This window comes from Capricornis sumatraensis, chromosome 4, assembly GCF_032405125.1.
Source record: "Capricornis sumatraensis isolate serow.1 chromosome 4, serow.2, whole genome shotgun sequence".
Lineage (NCBI taxonomy): Eukaryota > Metazoa > Chordata > Mammalia > Artiodactyla > Bovidae > Capricornis > Capricornis sumatraensis.
Window position 1 is genome coordinate 3,174,174 of NC_091072.1, and position 15,262 is coordinate 3,189,435.

The 15,262-nt window shown below is 43.4% G+C and overlaps 1 protein-coding gene across 1 annotated transcript in view; it reads left to right on the plus strand.

Annotated features, from left to right (window-relative positions):
- LOC138078313 (ubiquitin-conjugating enzyme E2 E2) overlaps nt 1-15,262 on the plus strand; it is a 363,968-nt gene that overhangs the window by 291,890 nt on the left and 56,816 nt on the right. Inside the window, exon 5 of the mRNA XM_068971000.1 lies at nt 14,805-14,952. Coding sequence (XP_068827101.1) covers nt 14,805-14,952 — 148 coding nt within the window. The remainder of the gene's footprint in view (nt 1-14,804; nt 14,953-15,262) is intronic.

Consider the following 15,262-nt stretch of genomic DNA (forward strand, 5'->3'; position numbering starts at 1 on the left):
CAATGCCAGTTGTCAAGGCATACTAAAATATTGTTTGTTTACCTTTTGTTGACAGACTTGGTTTTTCTTGCCTTCATTAATCTCACAGCGATGGCAGGTCATTTTACAGAATAAGAACAACCATAATAATAACGAATATCACATTTCTTCTCTTTGCTGAAAGTACTTTACCTGAATTCCCACTCTATCAGAACTTGACCTGAAAAAGCTGTTGAATCCCTGTGTCATTAACTTTTCTGTCTAAAGTCAAACTGTTGAGATCTAGAATTCACAAATTTCTTTATCCTGTTCCTGTTTTTTTCTGTTATTTTCTAAAATCTCTGAGCTATGGGTTGTTTTCTTGTGTGTGTTTGTATTGGTTGGTTTTCCTTCCTCCTTATAATTTTTTTACTTACAATTGGAATTGCTTCAACTAGAAGCGCTTGAATTCCTCTGAACCTGCAGCTCAGCTTCTTTGTTTGTAAAATGAGAATAGTAGTAACACCATCCTCACGGGGTGATTATGAAGATCAGATTATGTAGTGAGTGCACGTTGGTTACAGTGGAGCCTGGCCCATTGTTGGCCGTCTTGTAATTTATGATTCTAAGTAATTGTAGATAGCATTTTCTATGACATACATGCTGTGCCTTTTAAGTTTATGGTACAAACATAGGGAACCATTACCCCACCCCCACCCCAGAATACACACAGACTTTGGAAACTTCTGTGGTATTTATGAACACTCTGCCGCTTTCAGAGGAAAGTGTCTGTCATGTAGCACTCACTGAACATTCAGGCATTCAGCCAGCTCTATAATTGGTGTTAATTCACTGTATCATTAACAGAATTAGTCATTGTTTCGGTTTAGACTGTGTTCAAATGCAGTTTACTTCTAGACTGTCGTGGGCTACATGAAAAATCAAACTGTCACTTCCAGCTAGCGATGATGAATGCTTTGTTTTGGGTTGCACGTATGTTGCATTATTAATCTCTTAAGATAAATAACTGGCACTTCCTATGTCTGCAAACATAAAATGTATTACTTCTTTTCCAAGGGATAAAAGAAGTCTGTATATCACTTTCATTTTACACTTAGCAAATCTGTAAATAGGCTACATCTTAGAGAGGTGCCTCTGGTAACGTGAGACCTGCAAAAAGTGTAAACCAAACACGAAGCACTGCATTCTCCTTATATTTATGTTCATGTCTCTGTCTTTAATTGGACAGCGACTGTCATATGGTCGGTCATCGATTACACGCTCTACGTGGACTGCATTAAGTATCTCAGCTGTTATGCTTCGCAATTAATTGTCATTATGTATGAGACACTTCTGCAGTTATAAAGCAGAAATGAATTATCGTGTCTTAGAAGTGTAGGATCGTTGGACATTTGTTAAATGATGTCTTCTCTTTGCAGTACCAATTAATAAATAAGTGTTTTTGGATCAACATTGCCCCAATAATGGTTTTAGGTTCAGTGTCCCCAGGAAGAGCTGTTCTGCTCTCTGATTTGGGAGGTGGGAGGTGCTCCCCTTGTGGGAATGTTTAACTCAGAGCTTCAGGTTCTGCTTTTAATGGACCCTCAGGTATTGCGTATGTGCTCAGTGGATGAAAACAGCGGGAAGGTGTGAGTGGTATTTGGGGCACAGGCTCCTCTTTGGATACCAGATCTTCACTTCCCTCTCAACTGTTTGGGATTCAGTAGTTTTTGAATCCATATATGACTATATGACTGGAAAATTTGTCGAAGCCATGAAAACCCATTTGTAGGAAACTCAAGTGGCCAGCTTTTTTAAAACTTCCCCTACTGTTTGAAAGGACTGTATTTCTTTTTTTCAATCCCCTTTTTTAATTAATTTATTTTATTGAATTAATTTAAGTAATTTATTAATTTTAATTGGAGGCTAATTGCTTTACAGTATTGTGGTGGTCTTTACTGAACATTGACGTGAGTCAGCCGTGGGTGTACATGTGTCCCCTTCCCCCTCCCGCCTCCCCTCCCCCCCCATCCCTCTGGGTTGTCCCAGAGCGCCAGCTTCGAGCGCCCTGCTTCATGCATCAAACTTGCCCAGGTCGTCTGTTTTACATGTTTCAGTGCTGTTTTCTCACATCATCCCCCCCTCGCCTTCTCCCACAGGGTCCAAAAGTCTGTTCTTTACATCTGTGTTTCCTTTGCTGTCTTGCATACAGGGTCATCATTACCATCTTTCTAAATGCCATATATACACATTAATATGCTGTTCTGGTATTTCTCTTTCTGACTTACTTCATTCTGTATAATAGGGTCTTGTTTCATCCACCTCATTAGAACTGACTCAAACTATAGCTGAGTAATATTCCATTATGTATCTGTGCCACAATTTCCTTATCCATTCATCTGCCAATGGACATCAAAGGCTGTTCAGATTCAAGCCTGCACACAGCTAAGTTGTACTCCTAGGAGTATCTCTTCTGCTACTGTATTGTTGAATTTCTGTATTTTCCTTTTAAAAAAAACTGATTTGAGGGTGGAAACCTCTATTTGAATGTAAGTTGACCAAGAGGTAACTTTCCTGCCTTATATGTTGGTGTATGTAATATTGGATGACTGCAAAACTAGGAAGTCAAGAGGTACCCAGAATTCCAGGCAAGTTTGGCCTTGGGGTACAAAGTGAAGCAGAGAAAAGGCTTACAGAGTTTTGCCAAGAGAATGACTGGTCATAGCAAATACCCTCTTCCAACAACACAAGAGATGACTGACTCTGCACATGGACACACCAGATGGTCAGTACCAAAATCAGATGGATTATATTCTTTGCACCCAAAGATGGAGAAACTCTATACGTTCAGCAAAAACAAAATCTGATGTCTGTGGCTCAGGTAACAGCTCTTTATTGCAAAATTCATACTTAAATTGAAAGATGGAGAAACTCTATACAGTCTGCAAAAACAAAATCTAGTGACTGTGGCTCAGGTAACAGCGCTTTATTGCAAAATTCATACTTAAATTGAAAAAAGTACAGAAAACCACTAGGCCATTCAGGTGTGACCTACTTCAAATCCCTTATGATTATACAGCGGAAGCGATGAATAGACTCAAGGGATTAGATCTGGTAAACAGTGCCTGAAGAACTAGCGATGGAGGTTTGTAACACTGCACAAGACGTGGAGACCAAAACCATCCCAAGGAAAAAGAAATGCAAGAAGGCAATGTGGTTGTTTGAGGAGACTGTACACATAGCTGAGAAAAGAAGAGAGGCGAAAGGCAAGGGAGAATGGGAAGGTTACACGAACTGAATGCAGAGTTCCAAAGGATAGCAGGGAGAGATAAGAAGGCCTTCTTAAGTGACCAATGCAAAGAAATAGAGGGAAACAACAGAGTGGGAAAGACTAGCGATCTCTCCAAGCAAACTGGAGATAGCAGGGGAACATTTCATGAAGGATGGGCACGATACAGGACAGGAATGGTAAGGACCTAACCAAAGCAGAGCAGAGTAAGAAGACGTGGCAGAAATGCACAGAACTGCACGAAAAAGGTCTCAATGACCCGGATGACCACGATGGCGTGGTCACTCACTTAGGGCCAGACATCCTGGAGTATGAAGTCAAGTGGGCCTCAAGGGCATTACTGTGTACAAAACTGGTAAAGGTGACAGAATTCCAGCTGAGCTATTTCAAATTCTAAAAGACGATGCTGTTAAAGTGCTGCACTCAGTATGTGAGCAACTTCTGAAAACTCAGTAGTGGCCACAGGACTGGAAAAGGTAAGTATTTTCATTCCAATCCCAAAGAAGGGCAGTGCCAAAGAATGTGCAAACTGCTGTGCAGATGCACGCATGTGACATGCTAGTAAGGCTATACTCAAAATCCTTCAAACTAGGCTTCAGCAAGTGTGTGAACTGAGGACTTCCAGATGTACAAGCTGGGTTTAGAAAAGGCAGAGGAACCAGAGATCAAATTGCCAACATTTGTTGGATCATTGAGAAAGCAAGGAAATGCCAGAAAAGCATCTACTTCTGCTTCATTGACTACACTAACACCTTTGATTGTGTGGATCACAACAAACTGTGGAAAACTCTTAAAGAGATGGGAATACCAGAGCACTTTACCTGCGTCCTGAGAAATCTGTGTGCAGGTCAAGAAGCTACCGTTAGAACCAGCATGAAACAATGGACCGGTTCCAAATTGGGAAAGGAGTAGTAAGGCTATGTATTGTCACCCTGCTTGTTTAAGTTCTTTGCAGAGGACATCATGCGAAACGCTGGGCTGGATGAATCACAAGCTGAAATCAAGATTGCTGAGAGAAATGTCAACAGCCTCAGATATGCAGATGACACCACCCTTATGGCAGAAAGTGAAGAGACTCTAAGAGCCTCTTGATGAAAGTGAAAGAGGAGAGTGAAGAAGCTGGCTTAAAGCTCAGCATTTAGGAAACTAAGACCATGGCATCCGGTCCCATCACTTCATGGCAAATAAGTGGGGAGACAGTGGAGGCAGTGGCAGATTTTGTTTTCTTGGCTCCAGAATCACTGTGGACGGTGACTGCAGCCATGAAATTAAGACGCTTACTCCTTAGAAGGAAAGCTATGACGAACCTGGACAAGGTCTTAAAAAGCAAAGACATCACTTTGCCAACAAAGGTTCTTAGAGTCAAAGCTATGTTTATTCCAGTAGTCATGAGTGGGTATGAGTGTTGGACCATAAAGAAGGCTGAGACCCACGGATTGATGCTTTTGAATTGTGGGTGCTGGAGAAGACTTTTGAGAGTCCTTGGGTCTGCAAGGAGATCCAACCAGTTGATTCTAATGGAAATCAACCTTGATTATTCATTGGAAGGACTCTTGCTGAAGCTGAAGCTCCAGTACTTTGACCACTCAATGCGAAGAGCTGACTCACTGGAAAAGACCCTGATGCTGGGCAAGATTGAGGGCAGGAGGAGAAGGAGACAGGATGAGATGGTTGGATGGCATCACCAACTCAATGGACATGAATCTGAGCAAACTCTGGGAGATACTGGAGGAGAAAAGAGCCTGGAGTGTTATAGCCCATGAGGTCACAAGACTGGGACGGGACTCAGTGACTGAACAACAATAACAGCAATATTGGGTTGACCAGAAACTTTGTTCAGGTTCGGGAAATCCCGAATGAACTTTGTGGGCAACGCGACACAGTCTGCTCTCAAACTAGTGTTGTCCTCGTAAGCCCATGAAGAATCATGGAGAACACTCCATCAGCCCAGGCACATGAGGTTTCTGCAGAAAAGTCCTGTACGCTGAGCATGAGCTCATACTCAGTGACTCCCCTCTACACTGTGACACAGCCCTGCCATAAAGGGGGATCCACTGGAGACCATGACTGAAGCTTGAGACAGCAGAACGGGTCGAGAGAGACACAGTCACTGTTGAGGGCACACAGGCGGGAAAGGAAGCGCAGCGAGAGAGCGAGCCATGAACGGAAATGAGCACACATGCGCGAAGAACCAAGCTGGGCCTGATGCGGCGTGTGCTTCTGAACGTCCTGTGCACACTGGACGCTTATCAGGAGTTTAGTGACTGGTCCTTAGTCCCGCCTTCGCGGGCATCCTGTCTTGCCAGAGATGGGAGTGATCCATGGCTGTGTGGTTGGAATGGGCCCTGGGACCTGAGCAGGGAGCCCCAGCTTGCTGAGCAGGCCAGGGGAAAGGGTCTAGTCGTGTGTGTTTCCACGTCTATACTTAAAAGGGACTGGGAAAGACTTTCTTAAACTTCAGTGTCTGTGCTATGAAGTTTAAATTGTACCTGGAGCTCTCAGGAAGCTGCTCTGGTCCACAACCAGACGGAACGCGCTCTGCGGCCTCCTTGGCCACGCGGCTGCCATCTTCACGTGCCGCGGTTTCTAGTTAACGTTTCGTTTCCTTCTCTTACTGCCACTTGCTTAAGGTGGAATCTGTTTCCAGGTTCTTTCTTTAGCTGTGGGAGGGTTTTTGTTTCGCTGATGTTCATTACTTCAGTCTTAGGGACGCGCGATTCCCCTCACTTACAGTGGTTTCTGCGGGTTTGATGTTGCTGCCGGTACGCTGGTCTTAGGGTGTGTTCATCATTGGGACAGTGCTCCTGAGTTGGTTTTGAGAGAAGAACACTTGAGATGTCAAGGAGGGTGGTACCACTGACATTTTTTAATGTGCTGTAACAAGCTGTTCAAACACACACTGTCATGGGGAGCCTCTGGCCAGCACCCACTTGAATGACGGTGACCCTGCGATTCTTGGACCTTCCTCGTATGGTTCACTGATTTATGGCACAGAGGCTCCAAATATTTCCTCTCCGGGTCTCCATGGAAAAGTCTTTTTAGGAGGAATGTGCTTCTCACTGATCTCAGACTTCCTCAGTAAAATCACAGTGCCATTTATCTCCTGATCAGAAAAATGTTTGAAAAATGGAAGCTAAAAATAGAGGTTATTACTGAAATCTTATTTGAATTGATCATTTTTACTGTCGTTATCAGCTTTGCAGCTCTGACGTATTTATTTGCTTTACTGTAGTTTTCTAAATTATGTGTAGAAGCTGCTGGTCACAAATATTGGGTTGGCCAAAAAGTTTGTTCAGGTTTTTTTATCTGCTGCTTTCCCAGGTGGCTTGGTGAGTAAAGAACCCGCCTGCAGTGCAGGAGACGCGGGTTCGACAACCCCTGGGTCAGGAAGATCCCCTGGAGGAGGGCGTGGCGACCCACCCCAGTGTTCTTCCCTGGAGCGTCCATGGACAGAGCAGCCTGGCGGGCCCAAAGGAGCGGACACGGCGGAAGCAACTGAGCGCGCACGCCCTCCTGAAATGTTCTCTTCTCTCTCCACTCCTTCCCTACACGGCCTCTCGCCGTGTTCAGAACAGCGGTGTGTCTGTGCGGGGACTGTCGTCTCTGCTCTGGAGCCCGTGGTGGGGCAGAGACCACACGTGTGCACTTCAGGAGGTGGCAGATGGCTGCACGAACACCCGATGCTGCGATGCTCCTTAGACCCCGGAGGGGTGCAGAGCCCAGACAGCTCCTGCTGCTGCCGGGGGCCGGGCCTCGGGGGAGGACTCGCCTTAGACCGCAGTCATCACAGAGGATGACCAAGGGGGTAGCTGGTTACTTCCCCGTTTTTCACACGAGCGAGGAAACTGAACCCCAGACCTGTCCATCGTCAGGATTCCAGCCCGAGTCCTCACGCCCCAAACCCTATATTCTTTCAAAATTGTTTCGCAGTGTTGAGTAGACTCAGCGGTAAAAACAACCAGCTCCTGATACATGCAGTAACTTAGGTCGCAAGAGCATTATGCGGAAAAACCGCGCTTCGGAACGTGGCGCCCTGTGTGACTCCGATCATAGCGCGTTCTTGAAGCGACAGATTTGTAGAGAGGAGGGGCAGAGCTGTGTGGTTGAGATTCAGAAGGGAGGGAAGTGGGGCTGACTGTGGACGTTGAAGGGCCTCACAAAGGACGTTTGTGGTGGACTGTTTGTTCTGTGCTTGAGGTGGTGGTGGCCACACAGATCTTCAGGTGATAGAGCCCGCAGAAGCGCATTTCCACGAGTGCGTGTGACCCTGGGATGCCTGGGAGAGGTCAGTGACGGGGTCGGGGTCAGTTTCCCGTGATTTGACGCTGTCATTAGGCGAGATGTTACCCTGGGGGAATGAAGGGAGGGGGTATGTGACCTGTCTGTGTTGTTTCATACAACCGGCCTGGGAATCTGTCGTTGCCTCAGAATTAAGTTTAAAAGCTAATAAAAGAGGCGTTGAGGCTGAGCAGGAGAGCATGGACTTCAGGTCAACAAAGTTATCAAATTCCGGCTCCACCACTTGCCAGCTGTGCGGCAGTGAGTCAGTTCTTTAACCTCTCTGTCCCTGCCTCTTTTCTTTTTTTAACCACAGTAAGTTTGGTGAATATTTATCATCTCATATAGACCCAGAATTAAATAGGAAACATTTTTTTGTTAAAAAATTAAAAGTTTTTCTTTCCATAAAGCCTTAGGATTCACTCTCTCAACCACTTGCGTGTATAACATACAGCCGTGCTCTTTACATCCATCGTGTCGCATGTCACCCCCTTGTTGCTCTTGCTCGGTCGCCGAGTCGTGTCCTATTCTTTGCAGCCCCAGGACTGCAGCATGCCAGGCTTCCCTGTCCTTCACTGCTTGTTTACCTTAAAACTTGTATCTTTTAACTGCCTTCATCCTGTTCCCTCGCTGCCCACACATCCGATCTTTTTCTGAGTTTGTTTGGTTCTGAAGTAGAATTGACCTACAACACTGTGTTAGTTCCTAACGCACAGCATAGTGACTCGATATTTCTATGCAGTTCAGAATGATCACCACGATTAGTGCAGTGGCATTGTGTCACCCTCTGAGGATATTGCCCAGCTACTGGTGGCACTCCCTGCTCTCTGCATTTCTCACGTGTGACTCGTTCATTCTGTGACTGCAAGTTTGGCCTCTTGGTCTCTGTCACCTGTTCCTCTCCCCCCCACCAGCCTCCCTGTGGCAGCCACCTGTTTGTGCTGTGACTGTTACTGCGTGGTTTTCCATTTGTTTTGTTTTCTAGATTCCACGTGTAAGGGAGATCGCACAGGCTTTCTCTCTCTCTGCCTGACTGGCTTCAGTCAGCATTAGACCCTCTAGGTCCGTTTGTGTTGTTGCAGATGGCAAGATTTCGTTCTTTTTTGTGGCTGAGTAATATCTGAGCAAACTCTGGGAGATGGTGAAGGGCAGGGAAGCCTGGGGCGCTGCAGTCCATGGGGTTGCAAAGAGTTGGACACAACTGAGCAACGGAACAACAACAATATTCCATTGTGTGTGTGTATAAGCTACATCTTTATCCATTCATTTATTGATGGACACTTACACTGCTTCCATATCTCGACTACTGTAACACGTTCATGAGCATATATGGGTACATGCGTCTTTTCAAGTTAGTGTTTTCCTCTTTTTCGGATAATACCCAGGAGTGGAATTGCTGGGTCGTATGATAAGAATGTAAATTAGTGTAGCAACAATGGCAAACAGTATAAGGATTCCTCAGTTTCTTTATTTAAAAAGGTTTTTTAAATTTTATTCAGATTGCACTGACATATTGTGTTCGTTTCAGGTGTATGGTGCAGTAATTTGATACATGATTATATTTTCAGTAAGTATCACAGTAAGTTTAGTTAGCATCTGTCATCTCCCACAGTTTATTTTTAAAGTGAGCACAGTAATAATACTTCCCTCCTTTAGTTGTTTTGATGATTAACTGGCCCAGAGTAGTCAATCAATGTCTAATAGGTTTTTCTTTTTTTTTCAATTGATTTACAGTGTTGGGTTAGTTTCAGGTATACAGCAAAGTGATTCCATTATACACATACGTATATTCATTCTGTAATAACCTATGTGGGATTGAGTAGAGTTCCCTATACTGCACAGTAGGAGTTTGGGATTACCATTTACCCACCTAGATACAGAAAATAGATAACCAAGGGTCTACGGTACAGCACAGGAAACTCTGCTCAGATAGGTTTTTAAAATACTGTGTTATATACAGAAGCCACTCACCATTTACAATGAATCTTAGAAATACTGTCTTTTTATCTAGCACTTAAAGGGCCAGGTACTCTCACTTCTCTGCAGAATTTTGATATCACAGGTATTCTCTGTTTTATTAACTTCTGCCCATTTCTTTCTACTTTCATGGGATTTACTCTGTTCATTTTTCTTCCTTAGTTGTCTACTTAGCTCATTAATGTCTTTCTTCCTTTTTAATATATGCACTTAAAACTGTAGATTTCTCTTTTACGACTGTTTCAGCCAAATCACAAATTCTGGTATTGACAACCCAGCATTTTTATTGTCACTCAGTTATAATCATAGCTGATTTTTTTCTTTGATCCAAGAATTATTTGAAAATAGGTTTTTTTTTAGTTCTCAGTCCTACAATGGGAGATCTTTATGGTCTTAGTAATCTTTTGAAGTGTATTAAGCTTTCTTTGTGGCTTAGCATGTGATCAGCTTTTAATAAACATTTCCTATGTGCTTATAAATGAAATCATTCAGGATATCACTTTCTGAAACTCGATTTTTTTTCGCTCGGCATAATTCTCTTGCAATCCATCTAAGTTGTTGTGTGTGGTTGTTTTTGTTGTTGAGTAGTAAGTATTCCAGGAGGACTTCCCACGTGGCTCAGTGGCAGAGAACTCACCTGCCAGTGAAGGAGACGCTAGCGAGTCGGGTTTGATCCCTGGGTCGGGAAAATCCCCTGGAGAAGGGCTTGGCACCCACTCCAGTATTCACGCCTGGAGAATCCCATGGACAGGGGAGCTTGGTGGGCTACAGTCCATAGGGTCGCCAAAGAGTCAGAAGTGACTTAGCAACTAAAGAACAACAATAGTATTTCATGATATGGATGCACCAGTTTGTTTAACCATTTACCCATTGAAGGACAAATGGATTCTTTCTTGTTTTTAGTTGTTAAAAGTAAAGCTGCTATGAACATTTCTGTATATTTGTGTGAGCATAGTTTTTATTTCTTTGGGATAAACGTCCAAGAGTGCCATTGTTGGGATGTCTGGTGAGCTCACATTTAGCTCTATAAGAAGCTGCCGGCCTTCTTTCCAGAGCAGCTGTGCCGTTTGACACTCATGCCGGCAGTGACCCGGTTTCTCTGCATGCACCTTGCTGACATTTAATGTATCAACATGCTTAACTTTACCATTTGCAGGGTGTAGTGCTAACTCCCTGAGCCTTTCAGTTGCATTTCCTTAGTTGCTAATGACGTTGAACACTTTTTCCTGTGATTATTTGCTGAGAATGGAATTTCATCTTCATTCAGTCCCTTGATTTTTTTTAAATTTGGTTTTTCATATTTTCAGAATCCTTGCTACATTTTGGCCTTGTTGACCAAATCTACTTCAGTGAAAATGTCCCTCTGTGACTGTAGATGTATCATTTTCTCCATATAATTCTGCCAACTTTTGCTTTTTATATTTTTGTCTGTGTTGTTAGGTAGAAAACATTCAGAATTGTTCCATCTTCTGATGAATTATTCATCATCATGCAGTTGTTCTCTTTATTCATTTTCGCCCTAAATATGTATTTGTATGCTTTGCCTTAATCATATATTTGATCTGATAGTGATAGAGTCATTCAAGCTCCTTTTTAGTTAGGTTTGCATAGCCTGTGTGCTCTGAATTGAGCGTTCTCGGGTGGACACTCTTCTCCCAGGTCCAGTGCTGACAACTCCACCCCCAGGGTTTCCCCAGCATGTGCCTTAGCTCTCTCTTTCCCATAAGGCGTTACCTTTTCAGGCTCGGACGTTTGCTAAAAGACTGGCTGCTCAGGTGTCGTAATTTATACAGGGCTCGTGGCTCAGATGGTGTAGAATCTGCCTGCAGTGTGGGAGGCCAAGGTTTGATCCCTGGGCCGGGAAGATCCCCTGGAGAAGGGAATGGCAGCCCATCTCAGTGTTCTTGCCTGGAGAATCCCGTGGACAGAGGAGCCTGGAGGACTACAGTCCATAGGGTTGGAAATTGCTGGACACAGCTGAGCAACTAAGCAGCTCAATTCCAAATCCTCATCACATACAGACCTAAGGTTCCATCTCCCTCCTCCATGAGGGCATCAAACCCAAGCCCCACCCCAGACAGCTGCACCGCAGGCTTGTGTGCCTGCTGTGATTTTCGGGTTTCAGTTTCAGCATCTGGGGATGCCCCATGTAACCTTCATACTTGCATTTTAAAGAACACTAATTATAAACATTACAGTTATAAAACTACATTGAGGAATGTATTTTCTTCAGCATTTCTGGGTGTTTGGGATGTGCAGGGGTTGGGGGATGGCCAGGTAATCTGGTCTGGGATGTTGCTAACAGAGCAGGCAGTTCCCAGGAGGAGAGCTCATCTAGCCTGAGAATGGTGTCATGTTAAACAGTTGCAGAAGACTGGATGTGTCCTTTCTGACCTTGACATCATAAGGATTCAGCAAATCTGATGTTTTGGACCCTGGAAGCCCTGCTGGAGTGATAGCACCTATAAAGACGTGCAGTGTGTATTTCTTGGTTCAGAGTCATTTTGAACTTAGGGTACCAGAAGGACTGGTCTTGAGAACACCAAAATTTTTCAAACTATTTCGGCTTATAATTTGAGACCATTTATTAACACGATGTTAATAAATAGCATTAAAATCTCATTGTTGCTTACATAAGACTTTTGTAAAACAGAATTCTATCAGTTATAAAACTGTTAAGTTTTCCAACTGAAGTTCTTTAAAAATGTTTCTAAGCATGTTTCAGAATTATGCCTAAGCAAAGTACAGCGGTAAGCTATTATAGGTAGGCTGCACTAATAGTACATTCAAAATGCAGAATTTAAGGAGGAAAATGTCTGTATATTATAACTAGTATAGCTTCTCCATAAACTAATTGTATTATTTACATACATACTCTAGTTCATGTTTTTAAATTTTAACATAGAATAATATTCGTTTCCTTTTTGTAATATTGCCATGTTTTTTAAAAAATTTTCGAAATGTACAAAATCCTTCAAATAATTGGAATTTAAGAAGTTTCAAGTTTTTACTTTTGAACATTTCCTTCTTTGAATGTTTTTTAGAGCCTTGAGTTAGTTTTCCCCTTCCAAGCATTCCTGCAGTTGCACCAAGAGTAAACTCAATCCCCAGAACATTCATTAAATGATTAGACTTTCGTTAAATGGTTAGAATTCATCAGAAGCAGAATGTCATGACCTTGCCACTGGAGTGTAGTCCTCTGTGCCCAGAATGACAAGTTCTGAAATAAAGATCTTGCTTATTGATTATTCTTGTGTGCCAGAGGGACAATTAAGTGTCTGTTGTTGTCCAGTTGCTCAGTCGTGTCTGACTCTTTGTGACCCCATGGACTGCAGCACACCAGGCTCCTTTGTCCTCCACCATCTCACAGAGTTGCTCAGATTCATGTGCATTGAGTCAGTGATGCTAACTGACCATCTCATCCTCTGTCACCCCCTTCTCCTTTTGCCTTTTAATCTTTCCCAGCATCGAGGTCTTTTTCAGTGAATTGGCTCTAAGCATCAGGTGACCAAAGTATTGGAGCTTCATCTTCAGCATCAGTCCTTCCAGTGGATATTCAGAGTTGATTTCCTTTAGGACTAACTGGTTGGATCTCCTTGCAGTCCAAGGGACTCTCAAGAGTCTTCCCCAACACCACAGTTCAGAAGCATCCATTCTTTGGCATTCAGCCTTCGTCATGGTCTTCCCCTCATATCCATACGTTACTTTTAATACACTGTCTAGGTTGGTCTTAACTTTCCTTCCAAAAAGAAGTGTCTTTGAACTTCATGGCTGCAGTCACCATCTGCAGTGATTTTGGAGCCCAAGAAAATAAGTCTCTCACTGTTTCCCGATCTACTTGCCATGAAGTGATGGGACCAGATGCCATGAGTTAGTTTTTTGAATGTTGAGTTTTAAGCTACCTTCTTCACCCTTCTCTTTCATCCTTGTCAGAAGGTTCTTTAGTTCCTCTGCTGTTCGAGTGGTGCTATCTGCATATCTGAGGTTATCGATACTTCGCCCGGCAGTCGTGATTCCAGCTTGTGAATCATCCGGCCTGGCATTTTGCATGACATACGCTGCATATAAGTTAAATAAGCAGGGTGACAATATACAGCCTTGTCATACTTCTTTCCCAATTTTGAACCAGTCAGTTGTCCCATATCTGGTTCTAATTGTTGCTTCTTGACACGCATACATGTTTCTCAGAAGACAGGTAAGATGGTCTGGTATTCCCATCTCTTTAAAAATTTTCCACAGTTTGTTGTGATCCACACAGTCAGAATCTTTAGTCAGTGAAGCAGAAATGGATGTTTTTTCTGGAGTTCCCTTGCTTTCTCCATGATCCAGCCAATGACCCTGGGATTATTTTGTCTAATAAAAGGTGTGTCTTCAAGTCAGGATGGCCATCATCAAGTAGTCTCCAAGCAATAGATGCTGGAGAGCACGTGGAGAAAAGGAGCCTCCTACCCTGTTGGTGGAAATGCAGTTTGATGCACCCACTATGGAGAATGCAGTGGAGGTTCTTAAAGAGGGGTCCCACTCCTGAGTATATATCTGGAGAAAACCATAATACGAAAACATTCATGCCCCCCGGTGTTCACAGCAGCACTATTTACAATAGCTCGGACATGGAGGCAGCCTCAGTGTCCAGGGTGTGTGTGCGTGCTCAGTTGTGTCCAGCTGTTTGCAACCTCATGGACTGCAGCCCCACAGAATCCTCTGTCCATGGAATTTTCCAGGCAAGAATAATGGAACAGGTTGCCATTTCCTTTGTCAAAATGCCCAGAGGAATAGATAAAGAAGATGTGGTTTATATATATATATATATATACACACACACACACACACACACTGGAATCTTTTTTAGCCATATAAAAGAATGAAATAATGCCATATGCAGCTATATAGATGGATGTAGAGATTATCATATTAAGTGAAGTAAGTCAGAGACATATCATATGATATCACTTATATGTAGAATCTAGAAAAAATCGTACAAATGAACTTACTTACAGAACAGAAATAGACTTAGAAACAGATAGGGGGTGAGGGGAAAGGATAAATTAGGAGATTGAAATTAAGACACACACACTACTACATATAAAGTAGATCACCAACAAGGACCTGCTGTACTCAATATTCTGTGATAACTGTATGAGTGAAGAATCTGAAAGCGAATGAATGTGTGTATAACTGAATGGCTTGGCTGTACACCTGAAACCAACTCATTATATAAATCAACTGTTCTCCCAACAAAACTTTAAAGATAAAAGTAAATCCACGGTGTGTGTATCTACGTCAGCTGTGTGTTTTCTTCTAGGTGACCTTCCGCACCAGAATCTATCACTGTAACATCAACAGCCAAGGCGTGATCTGCCTGGACATCCTGAAGGACAACTGGAGCCCGGCCCTCACCATCTCGAAAGTGCTCCTGTCCATCTGCTCCCTCCTGACAGACTGCAACCCCGGTAAGACTCCCTCCAGCGGAGGGCGGGAGCCGCGCGAGGCTGCAGCGTCAGCCCTCGGTTCACTGTTTACCACCAGGGCCACCACTGGCACGGCTACTTTTGTTATTATTGATTTTAAATTTCCATCATTTGTAACTCCTTTCTTTTTCAGCTCAGTCCAGCCGTTAGTCTTTTTAAAACCTATTATTTGCCCAAAAGGAGAAAGCACAGTGTGTCATCAGAGTGAATGAAAAATCATTTTATGTGCGGAAGTGCATTTAAAGAAAGCCTGACATGCTGCTGCCAAATCATAATAGGAATTCAGATTGAA